The sequence below is a fragment of the Polyodon spathula genome, chromosome 7 (genome assembly GCF_017654505.1).
Source record: "Polyodon spathula isolate WHYD16114869_AA chromosome 7, ASM1765450v1, whole genome shotgun sequence".
NCBI lineage: Eukaryota > Metazoa > Chordata > Actinopteri > Acipenseriformes > Polyodontidae > Polyodon > Polyodon spathula.
In genome coordinates this window covers 33,572,970-33,591,363 of record NC_054540.1, presented here as the reverse complement: position 1 = coordinate 33,591,363, position 18,394 = coordinate 33,572,970, and the positions used below count along the sequence as shown (strand labels likewise).

At 39.3% G+C, this 18,394-nt stretch overlaps 1 protein-coding gene across 1 annotated transcript in view; it reads right to left on the bottom strand.

Annotated features, from left to right (window-relative positions):
- The window catches only part of LOC121318572 (anoctamin-2-like), a 91,893-nt gene that overhangs the window by 33,295 nt on the left and 40,204 nt on the right, over positions 1–18,394 (bottom strand). The window contains exons 18-20 of the mRNA XM_041255389.1: positions 9,824–9,889; positions 8,981–9,182; positions 2,300–2,411 (exon numbers count right to left, since the gene is read on the bottom strand). Coding sequence (XP_041111323.1) covers positions 2,300–2,411; positions 8,981–9,182; positions 9,824–9,889 — 380 coding nt within the window. The remainder of the gene's footprint in view (positions 1–2,299; positions 2,412–8,980; positions 9,183–9,823; positions 9,890–18,394) is intronic.

Sequence of the window (18,394 nt, the reverse complement as noted above, 5' to 3'; positions counted from 1 at the left end):
TTCTAATCAATTCTCAGTACCACCTGTAAATAATGATTTTATACACCCGTGGCTGGAGCCTAATTAATCACTTAATCATGTATTGATTTGTCTGCACCAGCCACATTCACAAGTGTTTTGAGAGGGAGACATTTAACCCACCAACCCCTGCCAACCCAATATTCACCACACACCCCCACACCTGTGCACTGCAGGGCTTTCACCCTGCCACCCTGCCACAGTGACATACACTGTTCAGGATGACTGACAGTTAGCCTCCATATACTCCCCAGATCGGGGACAAACGCTGATCACAGCATATGTACATTTAATGAATTAGATTTTTTTTAAAATAGGCTTGCTTTATGGTATGCTGCAGGCAGAAGCTTTTGGAAAGTATCTTTGTGGTTGAGGATTGCACAGCGGCATGCTCCTTAGTTTTGAACAGGGTGTGTTGTCATTCTGTAATAACGGCACGATTCTAAGTGCTGCTGTGTTCCAGGGTCGGGTCAATTCCTGTTTTTCAATTCCAATTCCATTTCCAATTCCATTTCCAATTATTTTTTAAATAAATTCCCAATTCCAATTGGAATTGGAATTTTTGAGACATAATAATTGTTGTGATTGCTCAACTGCTTTCATTTGAAGCCCACTTAACTGACTAACAGTGACTTCAATTGAATTAATTTATGGTCACTGTTTAACATAATACTGCTGATTGCTATTTTGACCAATGATGTGTTGAAATTGATTAAAAGGGAATGGTAATGGGAATTGGAATTGAGAAACTGGAATTGACAACAACCCTGGCTGTATCACTTATCTTTTACCTGATTCCTTTAAACCCTTTCAGCATTACATAATACACAACAGCTCTAAGAAAGAAGAGCTATTTTGAAAACAGTGGGCCTTAGTTTACAGCTATGGAGTTAGTTCCCACAAGTTTCACAACATAAGAAGTTGGAAATCAGTCAACTGTAAAATGGCCTAAAGCACTTCCAAAAAACACGACTGGGCATAAAAGCAAAAAGTGTCCCTCCGGAATAAAATCCTGCATTGAGAGGATGTTAAGCATGACACACGCAAAGGCTTCTGCAGTCTTCCAAGACGTGCCATTTGGGTAACTATTATCTCTGAATCAATGATTCAAAGCTCAAATAAAACACCTTAAATCATTCTGAAAAGCTTGCATTGTCCTTTATTTTAAAGAAACCAAAAAGTTCAAGTCGAGCCTTTGTCAACATCTTGTCAGACATCCCTCAAAAAGATTTTACATGATTCAGTTTTACATGATTCCTTCCTTTCTTTAATAAAATGGTCAAAAATGTTACCCTTGACATTCTGCCTTCAAACAAAAAGAACCGAATGCTTCTATTCTGGTTCCCACACGAAGAGTCAAACCAATCTCGTTATTGGATAATACAATAGAGAGAACTCCTAGCAACTGGTAGCTGTTGGTTTGAGGGCTAATGTCAACACTTTCACATTCTTTCTTTCTAAAATACAGGAGCTCATTTGTAAGAATCGTGGTTGTTCTTAAGTCTGAAATGTCTGTAACTCTGAAAATGAGTTCAATGGTTTGAATAAATGTATACACCTGCTATCTACAGTCTTATTATGGCAAATATAAGGATACAGCACAGTAATGCAACACTTATATTGTTACGGTTCTAAAGTCTTTGAAATGGTACTATAAATGGAAAAAGGCTAAAGTTAAGTTACCAAATAAATTGCAACTGTAGCAAAAATCCAGATTTAGATGTCCAGAAAAACATGAGTTAACAAAGTTACTTTTTTAAAATTTTTATTTCAAACAAAATACATTCGTGCAGCTTGCTCAATCATTCAGCCACCTTTAGCTTGAAAAAAAATATATAGCTTTGTTTAAAACTAAAATGTTCTGAGTAAAATTGCCCACACTTTCTTTGAAATCTGCCTCAAATCTGGTCTGGATACATTTGTTGGTACAATAATTTTGCCTTCTCCGTGCCCAGCACGTCACTTTTAGGAGTGCCTATCTGTTTGCATTGCACGCATTGGTTGAGTGATTGCATACTTCTGGTTGAAGGAGGGTTGTTCGGCTGTCCGGTCAGTTCGTAACTTTGGTGTTCGACACTCTGAGGTTCTACTGCACTATTATTGTAAATAATACTATGACTTGTGGGACAAATACTGACAATGTTAAAATAATGAATCAAACACCTTTCACAACAATTGCCATTACTGTAAATATAATAATAATAATAATAATAATAATAATAATAATAATAATAATAATAATAATAAATAATAATAATTAGAGAATGAAAGCCAGGCCTACCTTCCCTTGAAAAACGCCACGTAGAATATTGGTGCATAAGCGTTCATGAATTTGAGAAGGAAGGACTTCACTATCAGTCGCTCCTCAAAGGACTTCTCCGTTTTAGGAATCTCTGTGGAAGAGAAGAATGTTTTGTTTAAGCTGCTGATTTCATGATTAAGTGGTGGCTGGCAAGCTGCCTTAAGCCACAGTAGAAACAAACACAGGCAATGAGGTAATGCGTTTGGAAAAAAGTAAAAAACTTACCATTCTTGTACTGAAATAAACAGTAGTGGTAATGTCAAACATCAAATTGCAAATAGTACTTTAACGTTATAGTAATCATATATATATATATATATATATATATATATGTTATATATATATATATATATATATATATATATATATATATATATATATAAAACAAGAAAGGTCATTTGTGCACTACAATGCTTGATATTAACGAGGTGCTGAGCAGTATAAGGCAGTTACATATAGTGAAAGTAGAGTCTCTACGGCAATGCAAAAGTTCAAAATTCTTTCTGTTTAGATGGCTTACCAAAATAGAGTTTCCATAGAGACATTCATGGTCGCACTCTTGTTATTTTGTTTCAAAAGGATCAATTGTATAACTCCTGCTTGTTTATTTTCTTCACAAAAATGCAAATGGCAAGTTATCGCTTTTTGAAGTTTAGGATAAATAGCCTGTTAATATTATACATTTTTTATAAGGGTTATTTTATTGTTTCATGAAATTAGAATACACATAATTGTTTGCTTGCCTATTTGTAGAATCTGTAATTACTTAAATGATTAGAGATAATTGTTCGATGGTTCAAGTACAATTAATTTGTTAACATTGAAATTGTTGATTGATGTTTTAGATTTAAATTGTTTTCGAGGCAAGGATTATTCAATGTTTATTGATTAAATGAGTTATTTAACTGACACAGACAGAAGATATGTAACTAATTAATATAATTGGTATAAATGTAATGCCAACTTTCAATTCACATTAATGTTGAAATTGATGAAGACACGGTAGAGTCGAAACAAGCTGTTTGTTTTTCTAGTCGTGTTTTAAACTAATAGAGTTTATTTTGAAGAAAATAAACAAGCAGGAGTTATACAATTGATCCTTTTGAAGCAAAATAACGAGAGAGCGACCATGAATGTCTCTACGGAAACTCTTTTGGTAAGCCATCTAAACTGAAAGTTTGTCTGAAAGAATTTAAAACTTTTGCATTGCTGTAGAGACTCTACTTTCATTATATATAAATAGATAGATAGATAAATAGATATTCATTAGGGCTGTCAATTAATCACTGCTAACTTCTGCGATTAACGCATTAATTTTTTTGGAGATTAATTATTTCAACGCGTGTTAATCACATTGCTTTGTCTTGAGTTTTTTTTTGTCTTTGTTTCAGATGGATGCTCCAGAGGCATGTCGAACTCAATTGAAATGAAGTACGCGTTAGGGACGTACTTCATTTAAATTCGATGAACCAATTGGTTTCATACTGGCGAACCGAAAGAGAATTACTTATTCGTACTTATTCCAACGGTGTCTTAAGTAAAATCGCATCGTAGACAAATGATGATATATGGTTATTATAAAGAAAAATGCAGTTATTTGAGAACAGTAGACCTGCACAGCGCAGTTCCCTTTCAATTCGAATGACAACCATTACCGAATGGGAAGATCTTCTCCGATCGTCAATCTCTGAGCAAATATACAAAAGCTGCCCTATCAAGGCCCTGTTGTGAGGGGGGGGAAGTCCCGCCCACCTCTTTTTCATCTCTCTGAGACATGTTGTAAATTGATTCTGCATTTGTGTTCCGAATTTGGCTGATTTATTTGGTTTCCAAATAAATTACATTTTTAAAAAATCCATGGTAATCACGCTCTCGAGCGTTGGTAACACTGTTATCGCTATAATTCACACGTCAGTTTTCTGGCTAGAGCTGGTTTTGACCCTTTTCAGGGATTAGCAAGCGGCCATTACTCTCCATGTGAGAGCTGTTGTAGTGCTGTAAGGAGACCCTGCGGGCTCGCGTCGTCGTCCTCTACACAGATTTAATCGGTCACAGACCAAAAAAAAAAAAAAAAAAAACAGTTCGGGCCTAGCGCCCCCTTCAATCCTCGGGCTTTCCTAGCGCGGCTGCAATTGCAGTGGCCTCAAAGATCTCGCGCCTTCTGGCTTACAGTCGCGCCCAAGGTGGCATATGCAGCCTTCTGGGGTAAAAGGGTCTGAACATCGCCCTCCACCCCAGAGTAGACAAGCAGGCAGAGGCAGAGGCAGGGCCAGCGGCAGGGGACCACCGCAGGTCAAGGGTAATGAGTTCTCCGGCTGGAGACCAAGGCCGGGGCCTAAGAAAGACGCGCCCCCTCCCAAGCCCAAGGGAGACTGCCCCTGAGGGGCCCCGGCTGCCACCAAACCCCCCCACAACTGGACTAACCAATGGCAATGACCCATGGCAAGGCTGCACCCAGGACTCCTGGGTGTTATCGACTATGAGACACGGATACGCTCTACAATTCCACATAGGTACGCTACCCTTCAAGGGTGTGCTCCTCACCACCGTCGAACCAGCAAGGGTGATACTCCTTCAACAGGAGATCACCAATCTTTGAAGGAAGAACACTGTACGCTTGGTAAGTCCAAGCGATGCCCTCAGCGACTTTTACTCCAGGTACTTCCTGGTGCCCAAAAGGGATGGCAGTTTCAGACCAATTATGGACCTCAGGGTCCTCAAATTGTTCCTCAAGCAGAGGAAGTTCAACATGTTGACAGCACAGTGTATCCTCCAGTCCGTCCAACTGGGCGACCGATCGACCTGCAAGACTCCTATTTTCACATCCCGATCCGTCCCGCGCACAGAAAATATCTGCACTTCGCCTTTCAAGGCAACACGTACGAATTTGGCCTCTCGCTAGCACCTCTCAGATTTTCAAAATGCATGGATGCAGCACTGGCTCCACTCAGGCTGCAGGGTATTCGGATCATAAGCTATCTGGACAATTAGTTGGTTTACAGTCCACAGTGTTCCTGGGGATCAAACTGAACTCCGTGAGCATGTTTGCCTCACTGTCGGAAGACAGGATTCGGTTGTTGGAGACCACATTCACCCTATTCAGAGAGGACGCTCTCCTACAAGTCAAAGTACGCCAAAGGTTGTTGGGGCTGATGGCAGCCACCTTGAGAATCCTTCCACTAGGGCTGATGAGAATGCGCCCGCTTCAAGCCTGGGTGAATACGCTCAAGGTGCACCCGATCCGAGATCGGTACGGGCTGGTGCGAGTGTCCAGACAATGCCGGAAGACACTGGAGTGGTGGCTCAGCCCCGGCAATCTGCGCCTCGGACCTCCCCTCGGATCCCCTCACAGAAGGGAAGTGATCACTGCAGACAGTGGTCCAGAGTGGTCTGGAACGGAAGAGAAATAAGAGGTCAGTAGAAGGGACAGTGGTGAAACAGATTTGGGAGAGGTTTTGACTAGCACGAGTCGACCTCTTTGCCACAGTCGAGTCCACTCAATGCCACTCATGGAGAGAGACAGAAGCCCCCTGAGAATAGACGCGTTAGCTCACCCCTGGCCACCGGGGCTCTTGTATGCATTCCCCCCGCAACCATTACTACCCCTGACAATAGAGAGGATCAGGGTGGAGAGAGCACAGGTTATGCTGGTTGCACCCAGATGGCCGAGACGCCCCTGGTTTGCTCTCCTCTCCGACATGTTGTCGGATCAGCCATGGCAGCTCCCGCTATGCAAGGACCTCCTGAGCTAAGCAGAGGGGCTATTACGACACCCGAACCCAGCCCAGCTCCAACTCTGGGTCTGGCTGTTGAACGGAGCCGTCTATTCAGACAAGGTTTTCCAGATGCAGTAGTAGAAACTCTACAGTCTGCTAGGGCGCTGAGCACTAGAGCCCAGTACTCATATAAATGGAAAGTTTTCCAAGACTGGTGCCTTGCCGAAGGTCACAATCCGGCGACTTGCCCGATTTTGAGACGATATTAACCTTTGTACAACACCTGTTTGACGCAGGAAAATCAGTGTCCACTTTGAAGGTATACCTGACAGCAATATCAGTGCGCCTTGACAAAATTGGCTCGGTGTCCCCTGGGGCACATTTCCTGGCAGTGCAATTTCTTAAAGGGGCTTGAAGGCTTCGTCCTCCCATGAAAAGTATGGTCTCCAAGTGGGATCTAGAACTGGTACTCCGGGCCCTTATGGGTCCCCCTTTTGAGCCCATGGAATCAGCAGAACAGCGCCCTGTTTCATTAAAAGTGGCCATTATGTCTACCAGAAGAGTAAGTGAGCTTTATGCGCTGTCCATCGATGACACATGTATGGCTTTCACTGGAAGTGACTCGCGGGTAATATTAAGAACAAATCCATCCTTTTTGCCAAAGGTGATATCCTCATTCCACATTAACCAATCAGTGGTTTTGCAAACTTTCAGACCTCCCCCTTACAAGTCAGAGGAGGACCATAGACAACATACGCTATGCCCAGTTCAGGCTCTGCGCTGTTATTTGGATAGGATGGCGTCCTGGAGACAGTCCAACCAGCTGTTTGTCTGCTATGGGTCCTGCTCTAGAGGCCAGGCCCTAACAAAGCTACATCTAGCGCACTGGGTGACATGCGATACGCTTGGCGTATGAACAGACAGACTCCCCATTACCGGGGGACATTACGGCCTATTCTACCAGGGGCCAGGCAACTTCGTGGGCTTTCCTTCATGGTGCCTCCTTAGATGAGTTATGCAATGCTGCTATATGGACAGGTAGTCAGACATTTGTGCGTTTTTACTGCCTTGATGTGACAAACCAAAAAGGACCCTCTCTGGGCTCTAGAGTTTCGCAGGTGGCATGCCCTTAGGCATCATGTGGGCTCTGTTGCTATCGCCCTGGGTCTGTACTGTCGGTAATCTGGAGCTAATACAGCTTTGGTACAGCTTTCCCATTCGGTAACGGTTGTCATTCGAATTGAAAGGGAACGTTAGGCTATTAACATAACCCTGGTTCCCTGAAAAGAGAATGACAACCATTACCCTTTGAGGTTGTGCGAGCAGTTCCCCAGGTAGAAGCACGATTTTCAGCCAGTGAAAAAATAGAGCTCGGTGCTGCTGCTGGGAGTTGGGCTATGATACATTTTTTATAGCTGCATTTCTATTAAGTCGAGTTACAAGAACACGAATCACAGCATCCCCATTTAGTTAAAAAAATGCCTGTCACTGACAATTACTGAAATAGTCAGTATTGTTTTTCTATTGTATTGTTGTTTTATTTCTGTTTAGATTTGCCCGAATGTATGAAAGGATCAAAATAAATTACTCAGATGAAACTAATCAGTCTGTGTTCTATTAATATTTACTTAAACAAGGATCGATTTGTGTGGCTTATTTATTGATTTATTTATGTATTTCTTTTATTAATATCTATCTATAAATAAATCAATAAATAAATACATACATAAATAAATACACATACATTAATTAAAATGTTACTCCTGTTTAGCTAAATCACAATACATGTACTGCATTTTAAATTAGGTTTGACTTGGGCCTATATTACTCAGGAATTTTTTTTTTTTTTTTTAAGAGAATATTTAAGAAATCTTAAATTTAGAACGATCGTAAGAAAAATTGAAGAATTGAACTTAACAACAGTTTTTTTTTATGTTCTCTTCACACTTAACAGTTCATTTCCTAGAAGTGCTTACAGTAGCTACAGATTTATAATTTTACTTTTAAAAAAACTAATTTTTATTGTGCTGGTTGTAGTTCATTGTGATTTAGTTGTAGTTGTAATTTCTAAACCACTACCAGAGTAACTTTTAAAGGACTCAATGTGTACATTTCCTGGTTAAAAAAAATATATAAATGCATTTTAAACCATTTAATTTATTTCGAAGTAAAGCTATAATAATAATAATAATAATAATAATAATAATAATAATAATAATAATAATAATAATAATAATAGCATTAGTAATAAAACAAATTTAAATTAGATGGATGTAGTATTTGTATCAATTTAACATGCGATTAAAACCGAGAACTAAGATTAATTTTTTTAAAGATGAGATTAATTATGATTATTTTTTAAAATAATTAATTCAGCGCAATAAGGTTGTACTGTCTATTTATAGAAAAGGGGAACACTGACCCAACGAATTGATACGTTCGATAAAAATACATTTTAAGTTTAAAATCGCAGTTTTCTTTTGAAAAATAAACATAGGAGACATGTTATGTGGTCCAAAGTGTCTTGGTTGTGGTGGAAGGATATAGACCTATGAAACATGTACTTCTCCCCTTCTCAAAGTTCTGTGCACAGCAGGCTACAGGAATTGCTGAAGCAGTACTATTTAAAACTGCGTTCACATGTGGTCCAGGGCTTTAGTGTGATCTCAGGTAGATTTGGTTCATTTAGAGGTTAATGTGAAATGCTCAAACTGAAATTAAATCAGTCCAATACCTTAACTGTTTAGACAACTCAGTGTCACGTGTAACTTCCAATTCTTTGCACAGGTTTCTAATTAATCACACGTTTGATCTTGACTGTTGATGGAAAGAATACATTTTGCTCAGGAATGCCGTGTTTGTTAAGAACACAGCCTGCCCCTGATAGCAGTGACACTGGCAGTGGAGAGGGAGCTGCAGTCTGATATTTCACTGCAGTACTTACCAATTTGTGTTAGCCACTTGGCCACCGCCCCGTAAATCTCATCCAGTATCAGGATGACCACCAGGTTGATGATGACGGCAGTGGAAGTCACTGTGATTCGGACGTTTTCCCTGGTGCTCGGATTGGAGCTCATTGACATTATGGCAGACGTGGTTATCCTGTAGACGATTACTCCGAAGACAGCTGAGAATGTCAGGCCAAACTGAAGAAGAGCAGACACAACATAGGCACTTAACACATTACCCTTTAAGGTACTAGGGACATGCAGGTCCCACAAATGCAAATGAGGAGGTGCACGAAACAGGGTTTCAAAACGTACCGACAGGCTAAATTTGATCAGTTTCCTCCTCGTGATACTTGAGTCCCTCTCAAATGTGTTTTAAGAAGAAACAATTTGAACAAGTGCTCATTTCCTTGTGTCCCTTCTGGGGTTAAGCACTATTTTTTTTTTCTTTTAAGCAATATAGTTAAAGAGAAAATTGAAATAACAGGTACAGTAGATGCCAGTCAAAAATTACAAAGTAGCTGTTTTCTTACAATTAAACACCCTTGGTATAAATAAAAAAAAAGCATTCTCTAAATTTTTAAGTTTTTAAGGATTTGTTTTTTGTAAAATTAAACATGCCTAATATAAATTCACTACGGCCCTCATTCACAGTTTTAAAGGAATGTTGTTTTAGGGCTGTTTATAAAAATTATCTTAGGTTAAATAGTACACATTTGAATAAACTTTTATTTTCAGACAGTTAAAAGGTTTTGTCTACTGCAAACTTGATTTAATTAATCAAACCAGTCCTTAAACTGTGCTTGAAAGTACATTGCAAAAGGCTGCTGATCACCTACCATGAACAAAATGGAGGAAAGACCGATAAAGTAGCCGGGTATCCGGTCTCTCCATGTCAGTTTCTCCTGTTCACCAAACACCAAGAAAAGAAAGAAATACCATTAAAATTACAAACCAATACAAAACCAGACAGCACGGGTTCAGTAAGAATCTAGAACACAGGTACACACCAGTCTGCAACTGCTTCACAGACCCTGCTGTACTGGAGCTCTTACTCCTCTCATTGTTATGCCTGTATTGAAGTACAGACCACACCAGGGATTCTTACAAAATTGTAGTAACTGTCCTTTCCTTCCTAGGTCTCACGTGTTCCTGTGTAAAGGCTCACACCTTGTATTAACCCATTAAGTACCAAATTAATTTCTCTTTGATAAAAAAAAAAAATCAGAAGAGGAGCTGTATTTATATAATTTGATCAATTCTATATCTTTATTCCTTGACAGGAACAAAATATAAATCCTTCGTTTTGGCTACAAACTCCTTGATAAATGAACTCCTTTATTAAGCATACATGAGAACAGGACAAAAAAATCTCAGACTGGGACCTGGGAGTCCCGTGAGGTTCCAGTGTGACAAGATAAGACTTCTGCTGGCTTATTAACAGTCTTTAAAACAGTTCTGTGACGTCACATTTTTTGATTGATTAATGGAACGAATCTTCTAATGAAAAGTGGGTGTGAAAAGAAAGGGAGTGAGGGGCAGATATATTGTTGATTAATGAATCCACAGTTTGTGCTAAAAATCCAAAGAAAAATTCAACAGAAAAGCGACCATCGTTTTATTACGCAATAATCATTTCACACGTTCACAGTCAGCAGATGTCACAGGGAGACTTTCAGTCACTGTTATTGCTGGCTGGAGTTCATTTGGTATCCTTTGGCCTCCATCAGCAATGCAATCCTGAAATCCTCCCTGTATGGTTTTAAAGTCAAAGTGGAACTTGTTGCAAAACCGTTGCAATTGTTCCTTGCCCTCAATCCATGGAGAATCTATTCCAGTTGGCCATTTGTGTAAATGTCAAGTTGTTTTATTAGGTCATTGAACTTGTCTGTCAGTAGAGCTGTAGTTGAGACATGCGACAAGCTCATCACATACAGTCTAGATCGCAGATTGCCAGATAAATTCTGGTAGAACTGGAAGATTCACCCGCTTTTGTCCTGAGTAACTTTGGTTCATTGTAAGATGTACCCTCTTGAAAGACCCAACTTCAATTGCTTCTAAAGCCTCTTTAACACGTTTATCTGGAGTTTCTTTCAATTTCTCAATTGCACTCGCCATTCAACTGATCACTTGGTATGCTCTTGACAGTGTCACGTCATCTATTTGCAGGATCTCAGAAAGTGTCCCAACTTCCCCAACTTATCAGCTACACAAGCTACTTTTAGCAAGAAATCCTCGTATGCCATGACTTTGTTAAGTCCGCTGAAATTTGACTGCTGTTTAGCATCTTGTGAACTTGTGGCAGCCGGTACAAAGTGTCTGTGGAGAGCAGGAAATGATTCTCGCACAGCCTTGACAGCCCCTTTGCTCAAAGCAATCCAACTTACTAAAAAAACACAACCAATTTTAAGTAATTGAATTCCTACTTCGGCAGAGCTTTTCGATAGTTCTTGATGTTTTTTCAGCAATTGATGGTAAACACTGTACAATTTTTCCAGAAAAGAAGCCTGCAACATAATCAGTAGCATCTGAAATGCTTAATTCAATTCTGTGGCAGAGGCAGTGCCACTTGATAAGCCTGGGGTATTTCTTGCTAAGATGTAAAATGCCTGATTTTATTCCCAACATAACGCTTGCACCATCACTACAAATACCAATCCAGTTTTGTGCAAGAAAAGTCATGGTTGAATGCATCTGTGATGCAACAAACAACCCAGCAATGCATTTTCAATGTGATTCGCTTCTGTACGTGGAGGTTGAAGCAGACTGAGAAAAAAAAAGCAGCGTGTTTTTCACTGTTCAGTGCAGCGCAAATGTATACAATTAAAACAGCTTTAATTGACACTGTAGTGGATTCATCTATATAGATTGAATTGTGCAGCTTTATCTACAATTTGTTTGCATATTTTTTTTCTGATTTGAACTGCAGTGCTGTGGATGTGTTCAGCAGACTTCTCACCATACAAAATACGACCTACATCAACAACATTTGCAACCTGAAGCTTAATTAATTACGAAAGTGTGTGTATGGCCTATTCATTTTTGCAGAGTTATATGCAGTCTGAAACACTTTTGCAGTTGAAGCAAACAACTATTTGTTGTTCTACAATCACTGTTTCTAATTCCCTCTTTTGTGATTTTTCAAGAATTTCGGAAGCCTTAATCAGATGCCTTGTGTCTATGCATTTTTTCTGCAAATATGACAGCTTTTCAGACTTTGAATTCCCATGAGAAGTTACAGTTCCCAAACTCCATTCTTTGAAATGCTTATCCCTTGTGATCTTGACACTCCCAAGTTGTTTGTATCTTGACATGTGCTGCATCTGAGACAACCTTTTGAAGGAAACAGTCATGGCTACGGTGTCCATTTTAGGACATCCTCAGTCATCACTCCTCCTTGAACCAATCCTAACAGTTCTTTGAGTCAGTCCCTCCTCGAGTTAACCCTCACCCCTCCGAGTCAGTCGTCACCACTCCTCGAGTCAATCCTCACCCATCGGCGAGACAATCCTCATCCCTCCTCAGATCAGTCCTCACCCCTCCTCAAGTCAATAATCAGGCATCAATCCTCTTTTTGTTTTTTGTTTTTTCTGGGAGAGTGAGGGGTTGGATGGAGTCGTCTGAATCCCCCAATCAAACCAGAGCAAAAAAATGTTTGGTGCTTCCATTAGATGAAACAAATGTCAGTGTAGCTGTTGATTGGAGCATGCGTTTTGTCTGATGCGTCATGTCTGACGCCTTACAATTTAAATCCAAACAAATTCAAATAACGAAATTGCACATCATAACCTTTATTAGCGGCAGTGACTGATTCGAGGAGGGGTGAGGACTGACTCGAGGAGGGGTGAGGACTGACTCGAGGAGGGGTGAGGATTGACTCGAGGAGGGGTGATGACTGAGGATGTCCTAAAATGGACACTCTACATGGGTAGTTGGATGAAAAATGAACACACTGACTGGAGTCCCAACAGTCAGGACTGATTGATCTGCTGTTTCGCAAATTGAAGCACAAAATTGTTTGCTTTTATCATCTTGTGTCACTATAATCTTACTCACAGGAACAAACAAAAATCTGAGATACTCCTCTTCATCATATATGGTCACTTTAGTAAGTAGCCTACTTCGTTCATAAAATATAAGACAACAGTTTCCTGCAAATAATTTCGGTTGTTGATGAAGATAAAATGGACTTCTATTTCTTATTACGGGAGTGGGGGGAGGGGTCACTTTGTCAAGACTTTGTCACACAGAAAGCAGCGAGGAAAATTGATGCAGTTTGAAGTTATTTACAGAAAGAAACCCTGGATGAACCAAGGATACTATTTAGCGCGGGCATTTTATGCATTGATTTTTAAAAAAAAAAGGAGATGGACAGTGTCCACCCTCGAGTCTAACCCTGTTCCTGTGTAAAGCAAGCAGAACTATTAAAAAAAAAAAAGACACATTGTGTTTGTATTGAGCAAAATTAATTTTCACAAAACATAATAATGAGAATCCTATAGTATTATTTGGCAGGGGATCTAGATAATGCAGAGCAATGAACAATCAAAGCCAGGTCAATTTAAACCCACTTAGAGTTTATCTCTCCTCCCCTAATCTCCACTACTGCCTCCCTGTCCATCTCTCAGCACTGGCTAAACCAAAATCTCAGTGCAGAGTAGAGTGTTAAAGATCATGCATGTCAAAATGCATTAATACATGTGTCATCTGTTTTATACTCAAATCAATAAGAGGTTGCTTTTAAATTGCTGAAGTTGACATGACTGAATGATTGAAGACTTTTTCAGTCATTACATGTATAAAAAGGACTTCACTTTATAGTCCAGAGACAGAGGTATATACTTTAACAATCAATGCAGCCAAATAGCGAACAGCCTGGATTTTAAATGGTGTTTTGGTGCCACCTACCAGGAACACTGGAACATTAAAAACATTTTCTTGATTCTGCGACTTCCCATTAAATAGTTACATATTTCTGTTGTGTTTTAAGGGTTACAGCCTAGAGACCACTCTTATTTGTTCATGCCAATTATCACAACTGTGTTAAAAGCCATCATCGTCCGACGCTCAAGTGGTTAAAGTGCTATTAAATCAAAAACTCACACGCCCATCCCTTTCAAGCTTTTTACAGGCACAATTATTTTATCGCAGTAAAAGCTGTCTGCCTCTATCAATCAGAGTACAACAAGCTTTCAAATCAATTACTGGAGAAAGAAATCGGGGGAAAAGCATTTTGATTTAATATGAAGGTTGTGAATTAACCTGTATGGAGCGGATCATTAGCCATGTGGAAAGAGGTGTTTTATACAGTGTAAGGCAATGGCAATGTGAAACTGTGCAGGTTTAGAGAGGAAACAGTGTGCCAGCTACTTGTGCATTGCATAAGGAGGTTACTTGCATAGGGAAAAGGGGGACATGCATACAATACATGAATATATGTGAATATACATTATAATGGAATTCTATAGCAGCAATATACTTTTTTTTTTTAAGGAAAAAGAAAACAGAACTTTAACGCTTTAGCTGTCAATATTTTTGGAGCCGTTTTTATTTTTTAAACACAACTCCCCCAGACACCCAAGAAGGCACCGGAACTCCTTTGTATGAAATGTAACCTCTGGCTAATTAGAATTATTTATTTATCTCTCATCGCTGCTAAGCTGCTGTGTCCTGACAAAACCCAGTTTGTTGAATTATTTAGCAGTCTCTCAGACCACTGGCTCCAATTCAAGACTCGAGGGAACAAATGATTTGAGGGACGTCAAAAAAAAAAAAATACATTAAAATAAAAATAAAAACGGAAATGCGAAAGTAAAAGAAAAGCTAAATGGTGTCCCAAACACATTTCAGGAATATTTCAGGAAGAGAAAGAATTGGGAAATTAAAGGAGTGCTAAAATCAGTAACACTTTATATTAAGTGTCTCTAATTACCGTGCATTTACATACTGTAGTTATTTTTGCACGACATATGCAAGTCCGCAATTGTATCAGAGAAGGGTTAGCGTTATATCTTGCAAAATAATGTACACATTAAGTACATTGTAACAATGTAATCACATGGAAATTATGTGTAAATACACATGTATTTAGTGTAACCACTGTGTCCATACAAAGTAATTAGAGGCACTCAATGTAAAGTGCTTTAAATCCATTTTCATACATCTTTTAAGCAATACCGGTCCCCCTTGTACTGTGCTCAGAATCTCTTATTGTTCTTTCAGCAGTTAAGCAGGAGGTTCCACTGGAATGAATTAGAACTACACTGTGCAATGAGGAAGCAGCAATCTGGAGGATTGTCTTCAGAATAGCTGCATATTCCAAATTTAAAAAATACAAGCAAAAAACCAAAAAGGGATTAATAAGAATTATACTGTTGGCTCAAGTAAGAAGTAAGAAAGACATGGTTTTTAAAAATCTTGGGCAGCCCTTCTTAGACGGCGGTATTTCGAACTTGAATGTTACAGGACTTTAATCTCTCTCAGGAGCATGGGTACTAGAGGGTGCTGGGGTGCTCTGCAACTGCTGGTGCAACGATAAATCCTGCTGGTTTCGTGAATCTTATGAGCAGAGACAGTCACAATCTGTGGAGTATTTTAGGTGCTTGGTATTTTTATTAATAATGGGTTATAAAAATGCAAATGGGTTAAGTACTTCCAATCTATATCCAGCATTTGTGTCACAATCATTTGAGACTCCTTATTGGGCCACGCTTCAAAGTCCAGTTGTTTAATTAACTCTTATTTTTTGAAGGAAACAAAACATCTGTTTTATATATATATATACATATACATTTTTGCCCCCACTGTTGAGAACCACTGAGTAAATGTGATGGACTAGCCACCACAACACCTCACACCAGCTGCCCATGCACAGTTCACCCTCAGCTACCTTGATCACAAGTTCTTGAAGACCCCGATCAACACAAACCAAAGACTGCTAAACAACAAACCTGGCCTCCTCCAATCCAAAGCCAATTTTTTTTATTTATTTTTGCAATGAGGGACACGAAACTGAGTTTAAAATGTTAGTTTCCACCTCACTCTCAAATGTATTTTAAGAAGAAACTATTTGAACAACCATTCACTTTCTTGTGTACCTTAAGGGGCTACAATGAAAATGCATACTTGCTACAACATTTGTGCTTTTTTTCATAAACTGCTCATCTGCGACCTATATAGAGAATGTCATTGAACAGCATACAATACAAATTATTATATTTACAAACATTTTTCATAGCGTTTTAGAATAATTTAAGTTTGGTGGTAACCAGTACAATGTTATCACCAGGGGCCGGTTTTTCATAACTTTTAAACTGGAAAACGGGGATCCAGATTTTGTAATCCTATATTTTGTGATCCTCGCTGTACCGAGAGTGTTCCTGCGTGTTATCAGATGTGACATTCCACTTCCAATTCCTTTTTAAAACCAATTCCTAATTCCAATTCCAATTTCAATTCCCTTTTAACAATCCAAACACATCATCAGTCAAAATTGCAATTCGACTATGGTGTCTTTCACCACACGCCATAAACCGATTGTAGCTTGTTCAAAATGCCGCTGCTAGGATCCTTTATAGATTTAAAAAACATGATCACATTACCCCTGTCTTGGCCAGCTGCACTAGCTACCTGCAAAGTTCAGGATTGCTTTCAGAATTCACCTGCTTGCCTATAAGACCCTTCATCACACAGGTCCAGAGTATATCTCCAACCTGCTGACCTGTTATGTCTCTGCATGCAATCTGAGGTCCTCTGACTCTGGCTTGCTTGTTATACCCAAGCAAAAGTGCACCACACTCGGAGAGCGCTCTTTTAGCTTCATGGTCCCGACTCTGTATAACTCTCACTCAGCTTTAGTGTGTGTAACTCACTCACTCGCTTCAAATCAACTCTCAAGACCCATTTGTTCTTATTTGCTTTCAATGCTTTTTAAGTCTGATATCTGTTATTAGCTGTTGTCTAAATTGCTATTTCAGGTTTTTTACTCCATCTTATTTGTATGATTCTGCTTGAGACATGAATCCACAATGTTTAGAATTGACATCCTAGCCTTTTTATTTAATGTTATGCTGTGTATTTCACTGTATTTAATGTATTATGCATTGTTCCTTACTATCTTGTAAAGCACTTTGTGATGGTGGTCCACTATAAAAGGCGCTATATAAAATCAATATTGATTGATTGATTGATCGGCTGCAAAGCATGTAGGGGAAGCAGCTAGTTGGTTACGGACATAAAAGAAGGTCCAGAAGGGGTGGGAGACAATTTCACTTTCCAGATGAAAAGTATAATGAATTGATGTGCTTAGTGGCAAAACCTGGAATTATTTTGTTTAAGCATTGGTATGCAGGGATAAGACTCCCGTTTCATAGCAGTTTGATCCATTCCTGGTTTTACTATGAGTTTAATATGACAAACCTGATACCTGTCTACTTGCTGACCTAGAAACATGTAGTAAAACCTGGAATGGGTGAAACTGCTATGTCAGGGGTGGCCAAAGTTGTTCCTTCCACTCCTGGTCTTTGTTCCAACCCTGTTCTAAATTGTTTTATTAAACCAATTACACCTCTATCCAGACCTAAAGTAGTTAATTGGTTCATTTTTAACCTGTAGCGGCATGGCCCTCCAGGATTGTGATTGGACACCCCTATGCTATACAATATGAGTCTTATTTTCATCCCAGTACTGTATGTGACACGTAGCAGCAGGTAACCTTAGTGACATACAATAACCCATTAGATAACAACAAGGATAATACCTCATGACCCTCCACTCTTCCTGTTTCGCTTTGTAGTGTTTTGTTTCAAAAGCTGTTCCTGCTTCTGTTAAAATGATTACAGAAGAGCCAAGTGCATGTGAATAAACAAAGTGTTCAGCTATAGAGGGACGGAAGCCAAACTGATGAGCACCCCATCTGACATGTTCTTTAATCCCTCTTCCACACCACTGATCCTTATCCCAGAAGACATTACTCAGCCCAATTTCAGCATGCAATTCCCCGGTCTGTGTCACGTCACACTGACCACCCACACACAGGAAACCAGCATGCAACAACAAAAAGCAATTACTGTATCTCTGTGACCTGCATAGTCATTGTGCTGGTCACTGGAATTATGCAAGATTATTAGAATATTGCTGTCATAGTTTATATTTTGTTTTATTACAATACTGACTAACACTTTGGCTGCTGCAGTTTTTCCTGAAGTTGGAAAATGTGGGTGGAGCATAGCCCTTTCTACCTCATTTGGAAACACTGTCCTTTTTCTTATTAAAATTCAAGTGCTATGAACTTGAGCTGTCAGTTAAAGTTTACGATAATGTCCATTTCAAGGAGTACCCTGTAATGTCCAAGCATTTTTTAAATGAGGAACGCTACTTCAGCTGCTTTTAAAATGCCTCTAAGTGCAAGA